The 25,858-nt window shown below is 29.2% G+C and overlaps 1 protein-coding gene across 1 annotated transcript; it reads right to left on the reverse strand.

The window, feature by feature from the left end:
- Positions 1-118: 118 nt before the first annotated feature.
- Positions 119-24,297, reverse strand: LOC143085028 (paired mesoderm homeobox protein 2B-like). Its single transcript, XM_076261157.1, has 5 exons — positions 23,877-24,297; positions 15,744-15,797; positions 3,457-3,656; positions 2,691-2,877; positions 119-2,230 (listed from the first exon to the last, which is right to left on the reverse strand). Exons 1-5 carry the CDS (start codon positions 24,130-24,132, stop codon positions 2,046-2,048), a joined length of 882 nt encoding a protein of 293 aa, XP_076117272.1. The 5' UTR covers positions 24,133-24,297; the 3' UTR covers positions 119-2,045.
- Positions 24,298-25,858: the final 1,561 nt, after the last annotated feature.

The raw sequence follows: 25,858 nt of genomic DNA on the forward strand, positions 1-25,858 counted from the left end.
TATACCATCAGGTCTTCTCTGTTTTATACATAAATGCCCATACGGATTCAGTTTCAATAAATAATTAGAACAAACACATAAAGACGTATCTTTAATAATATCGTATACATAATACGCCTTTCAAGTAAAAAACAAAATCAAACAAACAAAAGTTGAATGTATATAATTTATATGTAATCCATGGGACATATTAATGACTTCAAAATAAAAAAAAAAAGTGGAACACTATCAGATCATTTTATAATATCCTGCAAGACGTAATTATTGGCACAATTACAGTTATTAATACTGAATTTACAATCATTTTGCAACAAAATCATACTATATATAAATTGTCATAAAGATCACATAATAAGGAAGCAATTAATGTGTGTATATACAGTGCACTATTTTAATACCGTATCTAGTAATTCAAATGTGTTTTGTAAGCAAAATTACCTTTACTAGTGTTGTTCGTGTTGGTTCATTGTATTGTTTCAACGTTGCAAATGATATGAGAAAAGATGATATAAATTTTGTAATGTTACGTTTCGCTGATAGAAATCTCGTATAGAAATAAAAGGAGTTCTTTTCTGAAAAACCATTAGAAATGGTTCAATTGAAACGCATGCACAACAGAATGTTAACTTATTTTCTGCTATGTTGCATTGTCATATATTCCATTACTGTAAATTCATTGCATATCAAACACTGCACTTGTGGCCAAATAATCTTATAATATTTTGTAACGCTCTGATTTCTCTGTAAATATGACAATTCAATGACAAGAAATTAGATTGCACGGGTGTGGATAAAGTGTAAACGCAATGCCTGCACGGTTCTGTTTTAACACGAAACAAGTAGATAAAAAGTAAGCTTAAATCTCATTTAGATTGATAATTCATTTTTGTTGTTGTTACTTTTGTTTTTGTATCATTTTACTTATATGACAATAAAAGAATTATAATTATAATTTATCAAATGACATCTGTGTTCCTTTTTACATTACTAGTGCAGGAATAATGTATACACGCATTGAAAACAAATATTAAAGCACAAGACATATCTAAGACTAAGAGAATTACAAACGGGACAAATATTATCACTTTATAATACAGCGGTTGTTGCCTTTTTTCAATATCACCACTTATTTTTGATAAGAAAAATGCAACTAAAATAAAACTGGATTTTCATCAATACATTTCACAAATAGACAATAAAAATGAAACATATACAAATTAAAATTCATTCTTTTTTTTGGTATCGTGTGTTATGGAAGCTGTAATACGTATACACAAACTTTGAACACGTTTGTACACTTTGCATTCAACTGACTTAATATATTTGGCACATAAAAATAATACTGTAAGGGTCATATCGTTGTTAAAAATAAACTTAAAATGCTTTTATAAAAAAAATATAATACTGATCTGATGTTATGATAACTGACACCACGTATATCATATACGATATATTTAAACATAAAATAGCTTTTAGTTATGTACATAAATTCTAAGAGGTATACAGTATTTGCTGTATTATGATTTTTACAGCTGACATGTGAAATGTTGGTTGCAGAACGAAATGCAAGTCTTATCAAATTGAATAGTTATATGTTCCAAAACGAAATTGAACATTTGAAATTGAATGGAAAATAGTAACTATGCCTTCTTTGTGTGAGTGCTAAACAGCATCAGTTTATAACTATAAGTACACAAGATTGTCCCTTCTCCATATTTGTCCCCTTTACTCATGGTACTCTCTCACGAATATAAATCCAAATTACTGTTCTTTCACATCAACATATTTAGCTTCACTCGATGTGCCGTAGACACACCATAGGTATTTTCAACAACACTATCATATCTCTGAACCAGTATCGATTTACAATTATATACAAACATAATCATTGGCACTCTGAATGTATCTTAGAACACGAAGTATATAATACAATCCTCGATCTCTATATCCTATTTAGGTACAGTAAATCTTCTGCAAACGAACGTGAACGTTATCAACACAACATAAATTAGTAGCAGTTATTTCCCCTTTCTGTCCCATTCTCTTCAAAACAAACCTGCTGCCAATGACGTTGCTTTTTCCAAAGCCGGAACATTAGGGTATTCAGATGAATGTGCTGAAAGGATACCAGAGTACGGACCAGGTAATGATGGTGCTCCACTCAGGGAGGTTGCTACTTTATTATTCGAAACATTGCTTGTCCATTTAGAACTTTCTGACAAAGTTTTATCTGTAAGAATGAGTATACTTGTGATGCATTGATTACGACAGAAGCACAAAACATCGATCTACAGGAACAATTTTTATATGAAACTATAAAGAAGTTAAACTTTCGTTATTATGAATAACACTTTGCAGTATCTGCCGTCGACGCCCTGGTCAGTAAAAGACACGATGATACCATGAAGCCATATCATAATTAATATCAGATGAATCTGTGTTTTTTTCTAGATACAAATGTATGATTTCCCCCAAAAATAAACTGCTTGAGAAATACTGCAATTGTATGAATATTCCACTATTTGTATATTTGAAAAACTCGACGGAGTAATTAACAACATTTCATCCGATTAAGCAACCAATTCTCATATACAATTAAAATACAACGAATGAATGAAATCGTGAAATGTGGTATAATTTTTAATGACACAGCCTTCCGATAGAGTCGATATGTATACTAGGATACTTACTTGAAGTTTCCTCTGGCTGTTTATGCTTTTCCTTAGTGTTGTTATTGTTGTTGTTAGAACTGTTTGTATTGTTGCTTGCATTGGGCTCCTGTTTAATTGTTGTTGCTGGAGTGGATGATGCAGATTGTTGTTGCTGCTTTGCCCGCTCTACTTTCCTAAACTTGGCACGTCGGTTTTGAAACCAGACCTATAAGAAAACAAAAACATTAAACTTTTGTTTTATATTTCTACTGCTTTATCAATCTTAATTATAATTATATAATATCTGTGATATTCAGCTGTTTTATTTAATAAACGGATTGAAATATAGATTCCCTATCAAGGGTCATGTTCAGAGTTTCTTTGATTATTTCAGAAACGAATTTATATAATAAAGCAAGTATACTTATTCAGACCTTTGTTGCAATAATAGTCGTTGATGTCAACACGTGATCATTTTAAATCAATGAAGGGCGAAAGATTCTAGAGGGACAGTCAAACCCAAAGATCGAAAATAACTAACTTTTCTCATACGATGATGGAAGGCTGCTTAATTGATATGCTTATTCCAGACGAGAAAATGTTAAGGTAATATGATTTTGTTCCCTGCTTTGTACAAGACAGACACGCAGAGCCGGACTTGTAATGTGCAAATGTGCATGTTCACAATGTAATAATCCGCTGGAAAAAGATGTCACTTTACCCGGGCACACTATGATTGTAAAATATAAATGAATGAACATCTAATAATCAAACATAAAGTCTATGATTTCTAAGGAAAGCTAACCTGTACTCTGGCTTCAGTGAGATCAGTTTTCATTGCTATTTCTTCTCTTGTATATATATCTGGATAATGTGTCTCTGAGAAAGCTTTCTCCAGTTCTTTTAATTGGGCGCTGGTGAATGTTGTTCGTATTCTTCTTTGTTTTCGTTTTTCTGGACTCAGACCACTTTCATGACTATGAGGGTACATTTTATAGGATAGCCCTAAAATGGAATACTAAAGTTATCATATAAAGCATATGCAGTCATGCAGTGTTGAATCAAATTCACATTAATGTTCTTTGCATCGTGTGTGAATATACAAAAAAAGACGTAGAAAAAAAGAGAAATAAAAAAATAGGTTTATAAATTTGTTTATCCTCAAAATTAGCTGGTAAGATGTGAAAATAATTTGGAAATAAAAATGAATTGTTGAAATCGTTTATAATCCTGAAACAAAAACAACAAATATTACATAAATGTATCTTTTTTCTTTACAAAAGTGTAGGAAGTCAAAGAGAAGAAATTAATATATTGATGAATAAAACCTTGAAAATATTTTGACAATATAGCCTGAAATAAAACATAAATATCTTTAGAAAGACACACACTCACATACATTGCATTTCCACAAACGCACAAACAGAGAGAAAGAGAGAGTGAGGGAGGGTTCGCGTAGTAAAAAAATCACACTATTTTATATTGAATGTTTTAAATATTTCGTGTTCCTCAAATGATGGCATTCAACAATTTAAAAACACATAAATGGGGCAGTTACGGAATTCAATACTCGTTGATGATTTTTTAAAATTTTATGATCAAATATTTATATTTCTTAAAACAATGAGATTTTCTATTGGAATGATGATCGACTTATTGAACCACACGACACGTGGGTACGCATTTATTTGTGGTTAGGTTAACTATTTTATGATCATCAAGCATGTAAAAAAGACAATACACATTCTAAATTGTGCCACTGTACAGTTAAGAAAGAACCATTAAGACATCAATAAAATGAGCAGTTTCCATCAAGTGTAGATTAACAAAATATATACAATCAATTCCAAAGGAGTAATCGCTCATTATTCTGACAAGATCATAAATTATAACCCGCTAGGGAGAGCTAAGAACACCCAGAAAATAACTTGAATATTTAACCACCGACAAGCTGATCTAATAAATTCCTAATACAAACTTTGTTAGGCTTCATTTTCATGGATACAAATTGGAGAAATAGAATGAGAGGTCGACCTTAGGAAAATTACCTTCTCCAATGGATACATGTGGATAATATCAGACATCACTTGAAGGGAAGTAACTCTTAACCTCGAGGGAGCAATACGCAATTCATTTCAATTGGATTTTCTCCATTTGCTTTTTTTCGAATGTTATCAATTGGTATCTTTTTCTAAGGTTGTTCTATTTTGTTCTGTTATTCTATCTTATGACAGGTCTAAGTATTGCTTCGTTAAACTGGTCCCAGTTGTTTAAAAACATGTCCGTACTAACATGGTTACATTGTTTTTATATTGGTGTATTTTAGTTGCCTTGTATAATCTATGGTGCAATATTTAACATTTTGATATTCAATCACCATCTCAATATGCATATTATGATTGTAATTCATAGATTTCTAGATTTAGAATGGTGTTTAAATACCATTAATAGAACTTTTAATTTATTAATGATGGTAAGAATATTCAAAATAAAAAAAATGTTTCATTGCTATTGCTTGTTGCAAAAAGATTATAAATGGAAAATATTTTAAAATGTGCATTTATCAATCTGCATTAACAATCAAATAAAATAGACAGATAAGATAATTGTAGCATGGCATATTGACAACTATCTTTCGACAGAAAAATGCTAAAAGTTCGGGATTGTGCTCAACAAGACCAATCTCAGTAATATGAGAGTCATAAACTTGACGGAAATTTTAAACATCTTAGAGACTTTTTTTATCACAGCACTGTAATGGAATTCTACCTTAATAGAAATTAATCACATATGAACGTTGCATAACTGTGATGTCACACATTTACGTTAGAGATGTCTGAATCCAGATAGATTTAATACAGGAAATAAAGCAATCAATATATAAAAATATATAGGATTAGTACTATACCATTATATTGTGCAATAACAATAAAACTAACGCAAATCTATTGTGTCATTAACTAGTGGAAAATTGTCGCTATCTTCTGAGGAAAAAATAGATCTGTTTGATCATTTAACGTTATTTTGATACACAGAGCCCAGATATTTATTTTGTGCCGTCCCCAGATATTTGAAGCGTACTTAGACAATAGTCAAGTAATCGCCATCCGGAGAATCAAATCGAAATTCACATATTGATATTAGTTTTATATTCTTATAATTTGATTACAGCAAAGAGCATTTGACTGCCGCCGAGCAATTATTACTTGAACTAAGCCTCTGCACGCATTTTATCTTAAACAAGAGTGAAGAGAAAATTAATCAAGGGATTGAAAACATAACGGACAATGCCTTTAAACTTTTTTATTAAATAAAATTCGTATTAAGCAAGAGTAGAAATGGCATCTAATTTATCAGGAAAGAATCAATGATAACACAGGCTAATAAAATTCTCTTGTTTGCCTTCGCGATATAATGAATTTTAGCCAGACTATATCCAGTATTTGTCTAAATACAAGACGCATTGTCAAATTACCACTACTAAATGCTGAGTGTTGAAAGACATGTTCAATAAAATGATAGGTCGATTCTTATTGAATTTCAGAAAACGAAACTCTACCTAGAGGTGAAATTCATTATTACTAGCACTTTTATTATTTGTCAATTGGTCGGGAAATAGATAAAGACTGACTTGCAGTTATTATCCTTCGGCAAAATTTTCAATTAAAAACTCGGGAAAAAAACAACGGAAAAAGTATTTAGTGGAAATTAAATCACATCTGATTTCGAAAAGCATAATTGATTTTTTTTTGTTTTTTTATCGAAAGTTATTTCAAATGATAAAATATAGTATCCAAACATAATTATCAACAGTTAACAGCACCAGTTAGTTGTAAGCACATTTGGTGTACTGTATCTCTATTTAATTTTATTCATCTTCTTATTTTATATATTATCATTTATTTATTCAAATATTTGTTGTAGATTCAACCATGCATTTTATGTCTTTTTTGAAGAGGACGTCAATAAATACTACCTCATATTTCTATGAGCAAAAACCCAATAGTCAAACCAGACAAAATAAAAATAGGACCCAAAGACTGTTATTCAAAACGAGAAAAACAAACAGACACATTTGTTAAAAGGGTTTTAATTGCTCTTGCTTGAATTTTGTATTGAAATGTGTGATCTAATAGAAAAGAAAGATAGATTTATTTTGTTGTATCATTGTTGTGTTTATCCTTTGCCTGATTTTTTGTATTTTTCTTTGAGCAATTTTAAAAAATTTTAAAAATTAAATGTTATGACGATTCATATTTGGAAATATCATACGTTCAAAACGTGCACATCAGATTTTTGTCTGCAGAACTGATGGCTATTGCAATTCAATAGATTTAATAGACCAATCCGTGATCAATGAATATCAACGTTTTCTCTTTCTAGATCTTTATAAACAAATAGAATTTTTTTTTTTAAATAATTGAACTACCCTGAATGTGATACGAAAGTGCTTTATCAAATGTAATAAATGAGATATCGGCAAAAGTATTGTGTATCGTCACAGTTCCAAAATTCAGCGAGTAACCTTTTTTTTTTCTTTGAGCCTAAAACATTTGAGCTTAAATAATTTGACATTATGAACGTCTTTCAACAAAGCTAAGTATATTTAAATATTCACAACACGTGCACAGTACAAATGAATACTAAGCATGGACTACTGTCAAAATGTTCTAAATATTTGGAGAAATAAAACAAAACATTAGTTATTCGATTTTTTAATGATATAAATTTAAGCATGCAATTGTATGCAATTTGGGTACTTCGCATTACAGAAGCATGGATCATTTGGAGCTCGGTTTAAACTAATTCAATACAATACAATAAGTATTCAAAATGAAATTGTGAGAATAATAGTGTAAAATTGATAACGATACATCCACAAAATGAATACAGAATATAAACTGTTGTCTGAATCATAAAAAAATGTAGTTAAAAATAGGTGCAATTTGGGTATCCTCACGTTGCACAAATCAAGATCAAATATCACTTTATCAATCCATTTTTCTGCATTTCCAAAGACATTTTAAAAGTTATTTATTCTTGAATGTTTTTTTTTTAATTTTTATCTCTAAACATGAAAACCTATTCATCATTTAAAATTAAAAAAATAATATTTGAAAATCCTTTATGGTTGATTCATACTGTATTCACAAAATTGATTTGGCAATCTTTTATCTCTTCTCATAAAGTGTAATTCTAGACTGAGTATATAAGTTTTCGTGCTCATTTTAATGTGATCGAAGTGACTTAATGTTCGAAAGAGTTATCAGCGTTGCAAGTTTTATGTTTAGATTACTAGTATTCACATTATCTCGCCTTGAACGATAAATGTTGTTGAAAACGATTCTGTAAAGTTAACAAGTATTTTAAAATTTGTCTTTTTCAAACCTTGTCATCGTTTAAATAAACGTATCAAGTGATACACAAAAAGGACGATTGACAAATTAACGCATATATGGTACGTAAAGAGAAGTACAAATAATATGAAAAGGAGCAATATGCACCATACCATTCCTTTTCAAAAGATATATTTTCGCCCCAGTCAACCCATTTAACAGCACCGTTTTATTGCACAGATTTTTCATTTTGTTCTTTTTGTGAATATACATAAAATAATTGTATCTAGACGGAAACTAAGCAACAATTAATAAACGAATCATAGACATTTTGAAGGTGTTGGTACATATAATTATTATTAATTTGCAGCATATACATTTTGAAATTTTTCTAAAACACACGAGGGGAGTCGACTAAAGGTGCATAAGGATTCAGACAAACTCTAATTTTTAAGATATATAAATGCATCTCAAGTCTTTTAAGCCTCTGTATTTTTATACATTTCACTTGAAATGGCTAAAGAACAAAATAAAAGATAGTTCTGTAGTTCTACGGCGTAACCCGGAAGCACTTTGACAGTTACACAGCTACACGTATCGTAATGGGTACTTTTATTCATATACATAATAAAAATTTCATCAATCAAATCAAATAAGATATACTTTAGGAAAAAACTCTAAAATATGCTGATAAACAATATCAATATCACGAATCGTTTTTGCACCAATACTAATATATCAATTCGTTCATATGGTACCAGAAGGAGTTGTCCAGAGTAGAAATATCAAATGACTTTTAACTGAATAACTAATTACAGTATTCATCATGGAATGTCAAACAAGCCAGGAAATTATACACATGGTTTTTGTAACTGTTTGTGATAATATGTCTGATCATTGTAGTCGCAGTCATTATAACTGGACGTGGGCACATTATTTCTCAAAACGACACAAATTTATCGACCAAAAATGCAATAGAATTGCCAATGTCAAATAAAACATGAAACATTAGGTCCTATTCCCTGGAAATACGTTATAGTCTTTATGACAAAGACTTGCATCTGGAAAGTATCAACGGATTTCTTGTCCGTCTAACCATGGAATAATATTGGAATAGTATTTAAGGCAGCACATTATTGTATTCATGATAAATGAAGATACTGACTTTATTCTCTCCAATATAATCTTACAATATTTGAACTTTTATTGATGTATAAACCAAACACGTTTATTATTATTTGTGATAAAATGTTTATATATATATATTATGTTGTGTACAAATTTCAATGTTGTAAAAATTAAAATGTGTACAGAATTTTGTACAAATTAACAGTGTTTTATTAACCGCTTAACACAAATGGATGATACAGGCACGCAGTATTTTTGTTTCGCATATTGTTGTAATATGTCCATGACTACATGATAGTGTCTTATACTGAGCATTGATATAAAAAACATTACAAGAACACAAAAAGACTTTTATGGATATAATTTTGGTATAAGGAGAAACATAAAAATAGAATTTAAATTATTCAGGTGTCCTCATTTGCAGTTTTATAACCAGGCGAATATTATTAAATGTTAGGTTGAAGTATGTACATTGGAAATTAAGACATTAAGCTGATGAATTTAAGAAGATAAACTGTTATCAACTGGTGCATAAAAGTATGTGTCAAACCACTAATAACTTGTACAAAATCCCTGTACAAATTGTAATTTGTACAAACTTACATCTTGTATACAACACATATATTTATATTGTGCTTATTTTATTTAATTAAATGATAAATCTGTTCAAATGTGTTACCTCTAATGACATTTAGATAATATGAACAAGTTAGTATTTAGTATAGAATACCTTAATGCTTTTAATCTGGTTAAAACTCTAATACAAAAACAAATCCTGCTCATCATAGACCATTTTCGTTTTTATTGTTCTTTAATATTTGCTTGTAATTTGATATGGTTTTGCGCGTTTGCTTTAAATTTGCAAACAGTCATGTTATGAAATGCATCTGTACCAAATCGAATGAACAATTTTAGTTTTGGGGTGTATATAAATTTCACTCAACATTAATAGCGTGATAAATTCCCTGTTGGAAACAAATACAAGTTAGTACTATTATAAATTCCAACCATTATTAGCATATTTGAAGGGTTGTGATAATGACTTAAATAAATAAAACGTCATTACGACAGAAAAGCAACATTGGATAGACATGTAAGTTTTTGGTTCTACAAAACGAAAACATCATTTATAGTGGAAATTTTTTAAAGTGGATAGCTATAGAGAAGGAAAATATCGAATAAAACAAAACCAATGATGTTAAATAAAGCCCGGGTCACAGGTTACATCTTTTAAAAAGTTTTGTTTTATTTTTTATGTCAATCACTACTGAACCAAAATAAACATTTTAGAAGTCACCGATTAAATTTGAAAGGCTTATAACTTTAATGAACAAATATCAAATACAAATATTTCGGCTGTTGTCTGCTCTTTGTTCGGGTTGATGTCTCCTTGACACATTTCCTGTTTCTATCATCAATTTTATTTATTATAAATCTTTATATATGATTCTCTATTTTTACTTTTTTATTAGACAATTTTTGTTTAAGTACGTTATAGTATTTTGATTCATTACTACTATTTGGTTTTTTTTTGTGATTACATTTCTGGTTTGTGGAAATTCTTTGTATCTTTTTTTGGAGAATATATAATTGATGTCCATGTTAAAATTAAATAACAAAATACCGAACTCTAATGAAAATTCAAGACGGAAAGTCCCTTATCAAAAAGTAAAATCACAAAAATACTGAACTCCGAGAAAAATCAAAAAAGAAAGTCCCTAATCAAATGGTAAAACTGAAATCTCAAACAGTTACACATGAAATGAATGGAAAACAACCACCATATGCCTGACTTGTGATAAGTTTGTTCCTCATTTGCAATCATTCCTGAAATTGTTCCAGAGAATGATGTTAGTATTTAATTAGTAATAATAACCCTCTTATTTAGTTACATACAATAACTATGTTATAAACAAATTGCAAATAAAACTGCACATATTTGTTATCCAAAGCAACACACGACAGTTACTCCCCTTTGGTTAGCCGTTCTGACCTTAACAAACTACGTAAAGTTTCACGTAATTACCTTTTACAGTACAAATATTCCTAATTTATGTAAGGTTGTATCTTTAACACATTGAGTAATATATAATGAAAACACGATCACGTGTAGACTTTTGTCTTTTCCTAATGAAATGTCCCGGGGGTAAATAAATCGGCATAATATAATTGTGTTCATTTTTATTAGATTTCCAAGAAACATAATGCTAATGTGTGTACATTAGATATTCCAGATCATCAATGAAGTAAATAGTTATGGTATCTCGTGGTTTATCAATAAATGTCATACTGAATATTTCCGAAGGTTAAATATGACATCTTTATTAAGCTATTTGTACTGACCATTTAATTTGCTGCTGAATTATTTTTATCAAATTAAGTATAATCAGCAGGATATTGTTGCTTAAATTGGAGTTAAATGTCTCGTTTCTCATTTGCGGTTTAATTAAACAATATAAATCAATTCATGAAACAAAATATGTAAAATTTGCAGAAAACTAAATTAAATATTTTAAAATACATATTTTTATAGAAAATAATTATAGAATATATTGTTATAAATTTAAAATTCATATCTTATATGTGTAATATACAAAACAAAATATAAAGTACTAACTTATCACAAAAAAATTACAGATGTTAGTCTTAAAAAATACTTTAACATGTTAAATTTAAAAAATATATATAATCTGAATAAGCTATTATTTATATCAGTTTTGTTAGTTTTGTTTAAACCAATGAATTCATATTGAAATATATTTGTATGTTGTGAGATATAAATGAAATAAGAAATGTCTTTTGTACTGCAATTAATATATAACATGCGCAATTACATGGTCAGATTTTTTTTTATGAATTTCGGTTGTGCATTTGTTTTCTTTAGTTTGAAAATTTGCGTTTATATTCAGCTACGTTTTGTATCAATAATAGTCGCTCAATGAACAACTCTCTCTAGAGACTCTATAATATCAAGGTATATATGATGAGCTTATATAAAATTATAATTAAATATTATATAATATATGCTATAATATATGACAAACTATGTTACAAAAATCTGTTTAACCACTTTCGGAGTTGGTTCGATTTCCTCAGTTTTGTGTTACCTTAATTTATATCTTCTTATTTGCATTAATGAAATTTGAACAGCGGTACACTTATATCGCTCCGAATTTGTACATAAGTCTATTTTTACATAGATAAGCACAACACAAACTGGGTAGTGTCAAAATACTTTTTTTACCAATAATGTTTACATTATATTATGTCATTTGGACTGATTCTACTCTTTAAAAACTAATGCATCCCCTATGATATGTTAATGAACAGATTGAAACTGTATTATGGCACAAGTTTTATTATGCTGAACAAAATATTTTACGACAAACAAAGAGAGTCGACCAGAAGTTTAAACGACGGCACAACAACGGTCAGTTTCCGCTTCATTAAATCTTTATAAATAAAGAAGTAAGTACAACTTCAAATATAATAAAAGTCTTGTCGACCGGTTAGTGTTTCAGATTGGTTATCGAAACACTTAACTGGTTAATTGTTCTATAAGGAGAAGATCATAAGCCAGTCACGTGGCAATCTCTTCAGAACGTGCCCGTTCAATGAAGCGGACAAGTCCTACATAGCTAATTGCTACAAAATGGCCATTTGGTTGTTCTAATCAAGAATTTCATATTAACTATCACGGGCTGTGATACATTCGCACATAGAAGGTGTTTTCATTTGAGTAATAGCTACTGGCAAAGTTTGATTAAACCGAGGTTAACTGATCCCTAGTTCGAGCCGGCCATCCCGAGATGATAATTACAATTCAAATCTCAGTGGTACATTAAGAAAATTGCTTTATATTTTTGCCGAGATTGATGTTCAATAAAAGTCTTCTCTGTTTCATATGATGGGTTAGAATTCCGTATGATTACATTGAAAAAGATCAAGCATATAATTGCGATTATATCTGGAAATTACAAATTATATTGATAAAATGTTTATAAATCAAAGAGAGAAATAATTTTAACAAATGATGATAATTAAATTATAATTGACGGTTGGTCAGCGTTAAAGTGGTTGTTTCAATCATTTTGATGTATGTTTACGACGCTGCAGTCAGAAATGTTACAAAGAAACAAATGCTTTGTTTCTCGTTTTGGTAAATAGACAGATTGAATGATAACTTTTGAATTACAGCCAAAAAATATTGGAGCAATAGACTTCAAATCTATTCAAACTTGTGAGACTTAAGTACACGAAAGTCACGTTTATATGCCTTGATATAATAGTGCAATACAACCCCCGGTTTATTATTCAATTTTCCAACAAAATCTTCAAGAAATTAAAAATTAATTGACTCGACAATGTTATTTTCAGTACAATTTAATAAAATTTGAGAATAAAATTAAAATTCAAATGTTAAAATTATAAATCTCATGCGTCCAAAGCCCTTTTCTTCCTTCTTCCAGATTGCTTGAAGCGTAATTTTTGAAATTCAGTGGTGTTTAAAACAAATACATTTGAAAAGCTCTATAAGGCAATTAAAAAAACAACATAATTTCTATAAATACGTTTAAGTCATTACTATATACAACCCCAAACATTTGATTGTAGAGTTTTAATTTTGATTATGAATAGACAACACTTGCTTCTTTGTTTGAATGCGCCAAACCTGCCACGTACATCTAAATATGCTGACCAAAACATGTAAGCACTAAATTTATAACTGCATTTAGTTGAACGGACTGTCTTTATACACTAGTGAAGCTTGTGTTGAATTAATAACAGTTTTTGTTGCCTAACAAATTATTGTACAAAATTAAAATATAATTTGTATATATCCGGAACACTTAGAGGCGTTTTTACTGTTATATTTAGTTGTATTTTTTTTTTCGATGCATTTGTCTCATAATCTGTAATTCCGGACAATTAATAATTGAAATATGTAATCTTTCCACCATATTGATTCATATGTTTTAATGACATGTTATATTATGGCATAAAATAATCGCTCAACATTTATTCGTTATGTGGAAATAAAATTGTCAAAATGCATTAATATATAACACGATGTTCATTTCAGACAACATTAGGACATAGGATCCGTTAAAAACTGCCACAACTTGCCAGGCGCTATAACGGATTGTTGTCGCTAATCATATAAATAATTAATAAAGTCTAAAATGAAATTACACCTTTCATATACCCAAAAGTATACAAATGAAAGCAGCATCATTTATAGACTAACACGTCAACAAGCTAGGAAGCATTATTGATGCTGTATGGGAATTTTATAGTTATACAAACTACTCAAAAAAATTTTAGTCAAAAGGAGTCAAGCTTTTTGGATATTAGTCAAGCACATTCTTAATCCAAATTGATACAATTCAAAAACAGTTTCTACAAAAAGTTTATTCTTTCAATAAAAAGTAAATATGAAGTCCGAAGTATTAAAATATTTCCAAAAACTTTTGAACCGTTTTCAGAAATAATTAGCCCTAATCTAAAAACAAAATCAAATACTTTGATCTAATATTTCATTGCTTGTACTTGCTCTTGAAAATTAACTTTTGTGCATACACATCTTACTTTCACGTTCATAAAAAATGCGAATTAACACTTGTATTTTTATATTTTTTTACGTTTGATACGTGTAAATAATCTTTAATGAGAACGAGGTGTTTCAACTCGTTTGCAGTTAGAAGTTCACGTCGAAAATGATACCTACATAATTTGTTCACTCTGGTTACTTTTAGTATTTTAATTTCGTATATATTTTAATTCTAGGTCTGGTTTTATTTAACATAAATATTGTTTTATTTGGCCACGATAGTGTCTGTTCATATTCGATTGATGATTTCTCATTGCCCACTTCAAACTTCTCGTTCTGTACATAAAAATGTGATATGTCCCAAATATAAGCACATAGTAATGAATAGTCTAAGACTTATTCTAGTCTTGATATAGCTTTGTTAAACCCTACTACTCGTTATACAAGCAAAGGAAAAAGTTTGATATATTGTTTAAAATACACCGTATTAAGTAACATTTTATTTATTTCACATCCTGTAAGTAGAATACCGTTACCAGTACACACAATGAACAATTACAGTTTTTTTTTTGACAAACAGAACGGACAATTGCTAAAGACCATTTTCTATCGATGTATCAAATATATCAGTATTTTGTTTAAAGTTCAGTACTTAAGTCAGAAGCCATAAAATAAGGCGGAAAATACAAAAAGGAAATTCAAAACTCAAAAGTCGAGAGACAAAGACAAAGTTAAATCAAGAGACGATGAGAAAATAAAAAAGTTCACAAAACATTACAGAGAAAAAGCTTAATATGGATCAACTCGAATCCCGCCAAAAAAAAACGTGGATGATCCCATACAGACGCTCTTAAATCATGCAGTTCCTGCTCCTGATGAATAATGTAATTTTTCTATGTTAAAAAGGATGGGCACCAACACTTGATCATAAAAAAACTTACAAACTGGATAACGTAAGTGAATAAACTACAACTCGTTTACTAGATACTGCAACTATCAACTCATACAAATCACAAAGGGAATAAACATGATTCAAGGAGTATAATGTGAATTAGCGTGAAGTAAAACTGTACTTGCTTTTTGACTGGGCAACAAAGCCGAGTGTGGATGCTGCATAGCTGTCACCATACTCTGCAAAATATCAATTTAAAACATAATAAAATCTGCTTTATATTTTACCCGTCTTGACATAATTCTTGATATGTAATAAGTAAAAGTACAGCTATACAGCAAACCTTTTTATCAATGTTTTGCTGATGTGATGTGTAAATGAAAGAGTTTTAAATTTCATCTTATCTAGCACATTTAAATCTCCAAAATGTAATATAAAAAGGGATCTTCCAATTAATTCAACGTTGAAAGAGTATAGTACTATTATACAAGTACTTACCTAAAAAAAATCAATAGTTATGAAAAAACGTAGCCAACATTCTGTTTTAGAACATCAAGATATTTAATTATCTCCTGTTAGATGTGTTTACTACAATTATATTTTTCTTAATTTCATAAAAGAAAAAAAAAGAAAAGAAAATGATGACTGTATGGACATTTTTTAAATCGTAACTTTACAGAACCTACAATTAACAATATAAAGATTATTGAATTCCGTACCGTGTAAAACATGATATTAAAAATAATCCTATCGAAAGGAGATAACATTTCGAAAAAACAATTACGATTTATACCTGTAAACCACTTTTATCAAATTTAAATATTGTTTGAATTACAATTTGTTAAGCTTGAAACTGATATGTTGATGAATGACCATGACAAATGTGAAGCGATTCAAATGTATGTTTATTTCAACTGAAAAATTTGTGAAATATTAACATTATGATAGCCTTTGCGAGAATTGTCTAATTAGTCAAAAATTCAAATTACTACTCTCTTATTTTTTCTATCTAATACTTAAACTAGATATGTACTAAAAACTGATACACTACTTTGTGTATACATTGAACACTTTTTTTTCATTTTCATCCAGGAAAAACTTATTTTACATACTTATGTCGGCCTCAATTTTTAGTCAATTAAACCCTTTATTTTCTATTTCATTTGATCTTTTCTTGTTTCGAAAACATTACAAACACACACTAGAAATAGGCAGTATTCGATGAAAAAAAATATCGAAAATGATATATAGGGATAGTCGTGTATTTGATTTTTGTTCTTGTTTGGTTGATATTGACAACTATTCCCAAAATGAAAGGCAAATTTAAACCATTTTATTTTGTATGACTAACACAAAAGCAATTTATCAAATACTGAGATCAGTTACTTACTACTTAATTATAAACCACTATCTTGAAACTTATTAGTTTTGATTTTAACTTAAATATGTATACCGATAATTTAAAAATTACGCATTCATGTAGTTTTGAAAAAATGGAAAATGTTCACATAACATTTAGCAAAACGAACCAAGTGGTCTTTATTTTTGTACTGGATTGAAAGGACGAAAAGTTATTTTTATTGAAGAATGTTGCTATAATTTTTTAAATCATTTTTAAAATAAGGAATGTATTTTTTTAATCCATATGTTTGACTGGTTTTCTGTCGTCAGATTTATGTATAACAGATTGGATTTTTTCAGAAAAATATTGACATAGAGCTTTACTAAAGAAATGTTCAGTGTCCAAATTCCCATAAAATGGATATTAATTCGACTTTATTTCTTTTATTGATTTAAAAATTCTACTACCCTAAATGGATCTCAACATAATCACAGTCTGATGATGATGCGATATTTCTTGGTTTGAATAATTAGTAATTTTGAAAGCAAACCATTTGATCTTTAATTTTAATACGACATTGCATGATATATATATATATCTAAACCCGAAAAATTGTAAACCATCTGTATTCATGATATTTGTTTAACACTAATAGTACTTAAAATATCAGAAAATTCAGTTCTAAATTTTGTTGACTGTTTCATATTCCTTTTCGACTGGGTCTGAATATACATGCCGGCCGATAATGCTGTGTAGTGTGAGATTCCAACCATGTCGAAGAACCTGATCTTATTTTTGTTATATGATTCATTCGATTTACCCTAGTACGATTTGGTTTGGTTTCTTTAATCAGTTTATTATTTTTTAACATCGACAAACTACTTTTCAATCGTATTCTATGCTATATGATAACTCACTGAGCAGCCGCCAACTTGTTACAAGAATAGAACATTACAAGTTAAAGTTAAACTTAAACTTGAGAAAATCATTTGACAATATACATTTTAAACAAAAAATTAATTTCGCTATATATGGTATCATCATGTACTCAAACAAATCATCACTGAACACTGTTTATTCTCTGTAAAATAAAGTGCAATATATGTCAGCAAGGTTAATTTATAAATTAAATAAATATTTGATAATTAAATAAACTAAATGTATTGCTGCCTTCCGTCGACCAATTAACGAATATTTCTAATTTTCTGAAGTTGGATTTTATATGTGTTCCAGTACGTATACATGTCCATAGAAGGTGTCTTAAAGCCGATCTCAGGTGCTTCAGAAGTGTCAACCTGTTTTGCGCCAAATGTGGCACTCGTCGTTTTGCCTTAGTACAAGCAAGTAGATATTTGCTGAAAAGTTTTAGTTGGTGATGTTACTTTTGAGAAGGGATGGTGGTTACGGCAAACGTGGTATATTCGTCGTCAACTGTGAATCAAATATTTAATAATGGTCCATCAACATGTGATTGCTTCCTTGTATGCAAAATTTGTCTTTTAAAGAAATCATAGAAAACGTAAGCTCTGACATACCGTATCAATTTGGAAACTTGCTCCATATAAAGGCTCTGTGGAATGTTGCAACATAGAAATCGAAAGTCCACAATCCGAATCATCTCTTTATTCGTTAAATGTTGTTCCCCACCGACCTTTATTGTCAATTACTTGTTTAAAAACTAGATATGAAGCAGACCTACATGTACTAGTGTACCTATATTTAAAGTTCGATGAGAGTAGAAGAAATCTTTATAGTTGAAGTTGAAGTTAAAGATCAATCAGTGCTAGGGTTTTTTCATCATACCAAAGTTCAGGAATAGATTACCTTTGCTGTATTTGGCAAAATATTTAGGAATTTTTGGTCCCCAATGCTCTTCAAACTTCGTACTTTATTTGGACCATAACATGTTTTTTATTCGAGCGTCACTAGTGAGCCTTTTGTAGACGAAACGCGCGTCTGGCGGAAATATTAAATTTTAATCCTGGTATCTATGGTGAGTTTATTCACATATGGAGTCACCTCGACAATCGACAAGAAGTGTAGCACATTATTGGCTCATTGGAATATCTTTATTATTTGCTAAATACAGTGCCTGCAAACGTTTCAAATAGGTTTTGTTTCTATCAAGACATTAGGCATATTTACAACGTCCGTTATGTAGAAGAAACGCGCGTTTGGCGTATTAAATTATTACCCTGGTACCTTTGATAACTATTAACACGGAATTGTAAATTATGACTAGAGTTTTTTTTTACAATGTATGATGTATCGCAGTTAATGTTAATCTAACCATGTGTCTGTCAGTGTAAGGATTCGGTCCCAGAACTTGAAATCTTTCAATCCTTTATAGATGGATTTTGAATATATAAATAAAATCGTATAATAAATAAATCAAGATGAGTTTGTTAAATTTGATGAATGCCTTTATGTGCTTCTTTGTTACATTTGTTTGTTTTATAGTGATGTAGATGATAACACAGTGTTGACTGTACCCCTAGTTTTGGCATTTTTACCTGCCGTGTCTGTTGGAGGTTTTTTTCACGCATCGTTGACAATGTAATGGAATTTCATGCGCTGCCATACAAGTGAGAGCTAGCTATAGAAATAGGTTCAATCAACCGTTTTCTAAATAAGAAATGCCTGTACCAAGTCAGGAATATGACAGTTGTAGTCCATTTGTTTGATGTGTTTGAGCTTTGATTAGGGACTTTCCTTTTTGAATTTTCCTCGGAGTTCAGTATTTTTGAGATGTTACTTTTTTTCCCATAAAACAAGCTATCAGTTTAATTTGACTGAAACAAAGTTTGACAAATTCAATTATTCTGTCTTTCGGTTTTGCATAATAATACTTGTATAAATGGTAGAAAAGTAACATGTCGGTTTACTATTGAAAGATTGAAGATTCAGACTGAATAGTATAACAAATCTTTCGTAATTTTAGTTTTTATTTTGTCGCTGGAGAAAATTGGCTGAAAATGACCATTCAGTGGTTTTATTCCGACACATACCCTGGGTGACTAAGCACTATCAAATTACTTCAAACCCGACAAACCTAAGGACGGATTTCATTTTTGTTTTGTTTCATAAATTAATTTTGTATTATCCTATCTTTGCTTTATATCGTTATATTTTTCTGATGATTGCATTATGTTATTATTATTTTCATTATGATATATGGGATAACTATATTGTTATGCATTTTTATAGGACCTATTTCATGTTTAATCAATTCTAACTTGTTTTTTTAAGACATAATCTGCTTATATCTTATTTTAGTTTTAAGTCATGCAATTCTCTCAGTCCTTTCACGTTAATTTGTAAATTCTAAATAATATACGTGTTATGTTTATACAATTTTACGATTTATTTCTGGGGCATGTTTTTGAAGCGCTGTCCAATATGTTAAAATCAAAATAATAAAATAATAATTCAATAATTAGAAAAATATAGCGATATATAGCAAAACAAAAAGGAACAATTTAAATGTGAAAAAGGGGATCAATATATAGTTTGCGGTCGATTTTGTTTTACAAATTAACCGTCATAATATATGTTTCTTTTTTTTTCTTTACGCTAACCCTTAGGACAGTGATTGGGACATCCTAGCTAAGATAGTCCTAAGATAGCTTTGGTGTGCATACTGACACATTTCGTTATTATAAGTCAGTCCTAACGTTATTCTAATTTTTTTCTAAGAGAAATCTTAGGACAAATTCTATGACAGCTCCGATAACCTGGCCCCTGGTGTTATTAGTTCGTATGTCGAACAATCTTTGAAGCCAATTTACTTTCGGCATGTACAAAACCATACATTTTTTATGTGGTAACATAATTTGAGCGTTTTACTTACCTCACAGATTACTGGTTTTTTTTTTTGGGGGGGGGGGGGGGTTTGTTTTTTTTTGTTTCACAGTATGTGACTTTTTTAGGTGTATTTTAAGACACAAAAATACAACGCATAAAAGTTAATATGTTTTACGAGTGACAGGTTATTATTGTTTAAAGATTACGTATAACTGTTTACATGTTTTACAGCACTATGCAAAATATAATATTTTATCAAAATGTCCTCTATTTGTTTTACCGATTAATCAGTAGAAATTTTAATCATTCTGAAATTCCAAAAGTATGTATATAAAAAGGATTTATTATTGTTCTTTATTTTTTTTCTATTTTGATTGATAATCTAATTTTTATCCTTTTTTGCTGTATCGTTTCTTCTATTTTTGTATTCAATTTGCTAAATTGTTCAGCAAAATAATGTTTAATCTATTGGCTTGTTAAACAACGGTGTCCTGAATGATTTTACTGGTGAAAAATTTTATAATTCTCGTGGATATAAAAATACGGAAATTTAGTATTATAATTGATATTGATTCAGAATTTAAAAAAATAAATATAATTCTAAACCATTTTGAAAAAATAACAAAAGATTCCCAATATATATTTCGCTATATGCATCGTCTATTGTAATATTATCTACATATCTTGTGCATCTCAATTAAGGCTTCCAAAATTTTTTAAATGTTCCTATTTCGTTTTATTTTAATTAAGTAACAAAAAATTTATATTTTTATAAATAATTACAAAAACGGAGGTAAAAGTATTAGGGCCAGGATAATGAAACTGTTCATTCAGCTATCATTAGACTTACATTAAGGTATAATTTAAGACATTGCACGTTAAGGCTTTTTAAAAAAAGACTATCTACCTATAAGTTCATAACTGCTGTTCTGAATGTTGACGTGAAATATATGGCAAAATAAATTATTTTGTAAGATTAAAAATAATAAGTCATCAGAATTAAACAAACAACCATAATCATAATAATAACAGTACAATGATAATAATATGGAAAGTAGTATATACATTTTTTTGTAATTGCATATTTTTTCAAGAAACAACACAAAACAAATTTATGATGTTTTACGTAAGAAATGTTACAATTTTAACTTTTGTGACAACGGCAAGATAAATCTTTTTTTATTTTTAGTAAGCTTTATCATTCAGCAAACAGTTCAAAGGCAAATCTCTTGCGCCTTTTCTTGTAATTACGAAAACATTTGAAAGTTTATAACTATAAAAAATATATGCGTTAAGTGCACGTGTAAAAGAATAAAACATAAACTTTGCAAATACTGACCTTCAAATTACATTTGAAAGAAGTTTAAAAGATCAAATATTTATCTTTCGGAATAGTCTAAATTAAAACATCATTCTATTATTTTGAAATTTATAAGTTGATTAAAATGTGTAACCCCTTGGCCCTTTTATCTTACTAATTGTTGACTTTGTTCTGAATATTTATTTAAATCCTAAAGTTATAATTCCTCCAAATTAAGTTGTAAAGAGTAAGATATTATTACCATTGTAACATTAAACGATATTGTTTAAAGAAAATTTTCAATGGATGATAAATAATTAAAATACTTCGTTATTATGATTATAAAACAAATCAAAGACGTCTATAATTTTCGAAAAACAATTCAGGAAATTGAAAAATATATTTTTTTTCAAATAGTGTATAAATTAATCGAGACGATCATGTCCGGTCGTTATATGCGGAAACATGTGTCATTGTAGTTTTTGATATTAGAAAATATAAATGTTAGTTATATTTTTCGCTTCTTAGAACAAAAAAGTAATTTAAAAGTAACAACTTAGACTTAAAGTGATTTAATTCTAAGTTTACTGTTTATGATATTATCGTAAGTCGTCCTTGTCAACACTCGTATATTGTATATTTGTATACTTTATTAAAAATATTAGAAGTGTACAATAGAATAACAAAATTTTTAAAAAATATGATAATAAGAAATACATATTAAACTATCTGAATGCAATTTTGTTTAAAATAAATTATTCATTTCTGGATTAAATAAAAAAAATTAAACTACTATGTGTAACAGAATTTGTAGTATTAAAACTAATTGTTTAATATATAAGTGAAAATCATTTATTTTGAACGCATTTAAAAAACAAAAATTTATATAGAATTTAACTTTCTATATAATTTAATATAATAACATTGTAAATGATGAACTTATCGGCGTACGTAAATATCTGTTAATTTTTTGATTACACCAAAAGCAAGTAAATTGAATCACAGTTAAATAAAAAGAAGAAAAAAAAATAACAAAAATACGTTTTCCCACAATATTTTAGTAATATAAGTTGATTTTAAAATATAAATGAGTGTTCTTTCTAAAAAATAAAAATCATATAATTCATTAAATTAAGATTTCCTTACTAATCAAGTTAATTGAATATATAAACCAAGTAATTTGTGAAAGGTAAGTTGAATTATCACCTATTAGTACATTATGTAATTATGGGGAAGTCTAATGTGTGATAATTTTTCAATAATCTTTAAGATATCTTTTGACAAGATCAAGTATCTTCTTTGATATATGTTATTTCAAATCCAATAAAACAGTCCAATATGGTAAATGCGAGAAACTTTCTTCTTCAATGTATCACATTTCTTCCACAGAGACTTAACAAAAGGTATAAATGAATGTTGACGAATATCGTATTGGAAAGGTTATTTAATATTTTCAATAAAACTGAATAGCAAATGTGATTAGCGATGCCAAAACGTAAACTGCGGCGAAGCAAATCTTATTTCCGCAACTTCTCAAGCGGCCAGAAGTGAATTACCCGTCTAGTTGCCTTGAAACATAACTAAGTCAGTTGCTTAAATCGCTTTTGAAACTACCACCCCTGATTCAATTTACTATAATTTTGCTGTTTATATCAATTTAGTGCCATAAATAAATAGAAAATTTTCAGCTAAAGCGAAAATTATGTAAAATGTGTATTTCTACATTGAGTAATCCAATTTACTTCTCATCATTACGGCTAAGTAGACACCGTTAACAAAATTAGGTGAACTTAAAACAATTTTCTTTCCCCAAATCTTATTTCATCGCCGACAAGCAACGCCATATAAAGTGTGTAAATTCACTTTACTTACCAGAAGGGAAAACAGGAGCCTGTGGATGTTCTCGTGGTCGAGGAACCATACTACAGTTAGCAGACGACATAGCTGGATTAGGCGGGAATGTCCGCACCCCATTATAACGATATCCTTGTGCAGCCATTTGACCGAAGGGATTACTATCCCCATAACTACAAGGGATACTGCAACTGGCTAAAGGGTTTTCCATTCCCGGTAGAGTACAATTGGCAGCATCGAAAGTGTTTTGTCCTAAGTACGAATATTCCATCATATCTGTAGATTTTGGCGATATGCGACTGTACCGTTTGATTTCGTTGGACTTAATAATTTTATAAGACCACAAGCACAAGAGCAGGTGATGGAAATGGTACCGACCTTATGTTTTAACAAATTAATGATGTCCCGTTTGATCTATTTTCATTAGAATAAATGGGTATTCATGAAGTTTATAAAGTGAGAAATTTACAAACACCAGGGACATTTATTTATGCTTGGGTTCATTAAATTATAATATAATTCTGAAATCATATATTCTAGGAATAACGGTTTTCTCATTGGAGACACACTTCACAGAGGCGTGCCGCATTGATCAAGCTGCATAAGACATCACTTGGGGAAACCGATCAATAATACTTCTACAATACAAATACTTTTCATCTCTTAATTTCTTTTATCAAGTATGTCTTCAAATTAATCGGGTAGAAAATGAACCAAATAAAATGTACTGATACATATACAAGTATTAATGATCTGGAAACAGTTGTATAAACATAATAGTTTCCGATTACAATTTTATTTCTGTATAAATTCATTCGTGGTGGAAACAAAAATGAAAATGAAATGAAATGTTTAGTAATTTTCAATCGCATGGTTGCTCTTGTTGGATTGCTAATTTTTGAAGCACCACAATTTAAAAGTCAATTTTTTTTTATATAGTTTTTTAAAACATTATTTTGAAAATTTAGAAAGGGAATGGGCAAACATTCATTTTCACTTGAAAACTATAGATTTTCTTTATTGTTATTTCAGTCAACTATAGTACATAACTTGGACTTTTTCGCAATTCATTTCAGTTTATTCTCTTTGAAAAGAACATACAATTATCATAGAAGACTTTCTTTCTGTCATTTCAGTCAATTATAGTAAATAATTTTGATTCTTCAAAATACAATTCAGTTTATTCTCTCTGAAAAGAAGATACCATGAATTAGTTTCAGTTATATTTTATGCATAGAATGCTTATAATAATTTTTACGTTAATTGATGTTTAATTGACATTTGCATAGATGCGATCGCTCCTATCCGTTCGCGCCATTACTTGAAATATTAAAGGATTTTAATTACTCTTACTGAGGGATCTGCAGTACGTTTGTCTAATTAGGTATTTGACCTATTTATCTTTATAGGATCGCCGATCACTTACAGTCATGTTTTCATGAGACATTTAAATTTTTCTTTTAAACAATTACTATGTAACATACTTTGTCGAACTACAAAAAGGAAATACAAGATTTAAGAAGTCAATATTCTGCTATGAGATAGAAGTATTGTCCTTTAGTTACAGAATTGTATGACAAATTACAAGTCTGTAATAATTCAAGGTCTATCGTATTATCAAATATTTTAAATTTGGAATGGATTGGGTATTTCTGAATAGTTAGCTAAGAATTACCCCGCACAACTAATCATTGAATTGATTTCAGAATATGCTGAAGAGAACAGCTGTGCATGCAACATACGTAATCATTTGTATCATATTCTGATATGTAGTAAATAATATTGAATTTAACAGACATTAAACCATTGGAATAATGGAAGAGAACATAGTAAATATTGCTCAAAATTTCGTTCACGATTAAAAAAAAAATTTGAAATGTACATGTGAAAAGATTTTAAATATTTAGGCCAAATAATGTATGTTTACGTATAGGTGCAAAATTTTACGACAAAAGAGATGATTTCAGCTTTCCAATTGTTAACTTCCTATTTCTAAGAAG

Source organism: Mytilus galloprovincialis, chromosome 8 (genome assembly GCF_965363235.1).
Source record: "Mytilus galloprovincialis chromosome 8, xbMytGall1.hap1.1, whole genome shotgun sequence".
NCBI classification, from domain to species: Eukaryota; Metazoa; Mollusca; class Bivalvia; order Mytilida; family Mytilidae; genus Mytilus; species Mytilus galloprovincialis.

Excerpts from the sequence above, each read along its gene's own strand:
- LOC143085028 (XM_076261157.1), bottom strand. The coding sequence starts at position 24,132 with ATGATGGAATATTCGTACTTAGGACAAAACACTTTCGATGCTGCCAAT. Across the intron at positions 15,798-23,876 it reads GGCTCCTGTTTTCCCTTCTG|AGTATGGTGACAGCTATGCA; the intron begins GTAAGTAAAGTG and ends GATATTTTGCAG. Across the intron at positions 2,878-3,456 it reads TCACTGAAGCCAGAGTACAG|GTCTGGTTTCAAAACCGACG; the intron begins GTTAGCTTTCCT and ends GTTTTCTTATAG.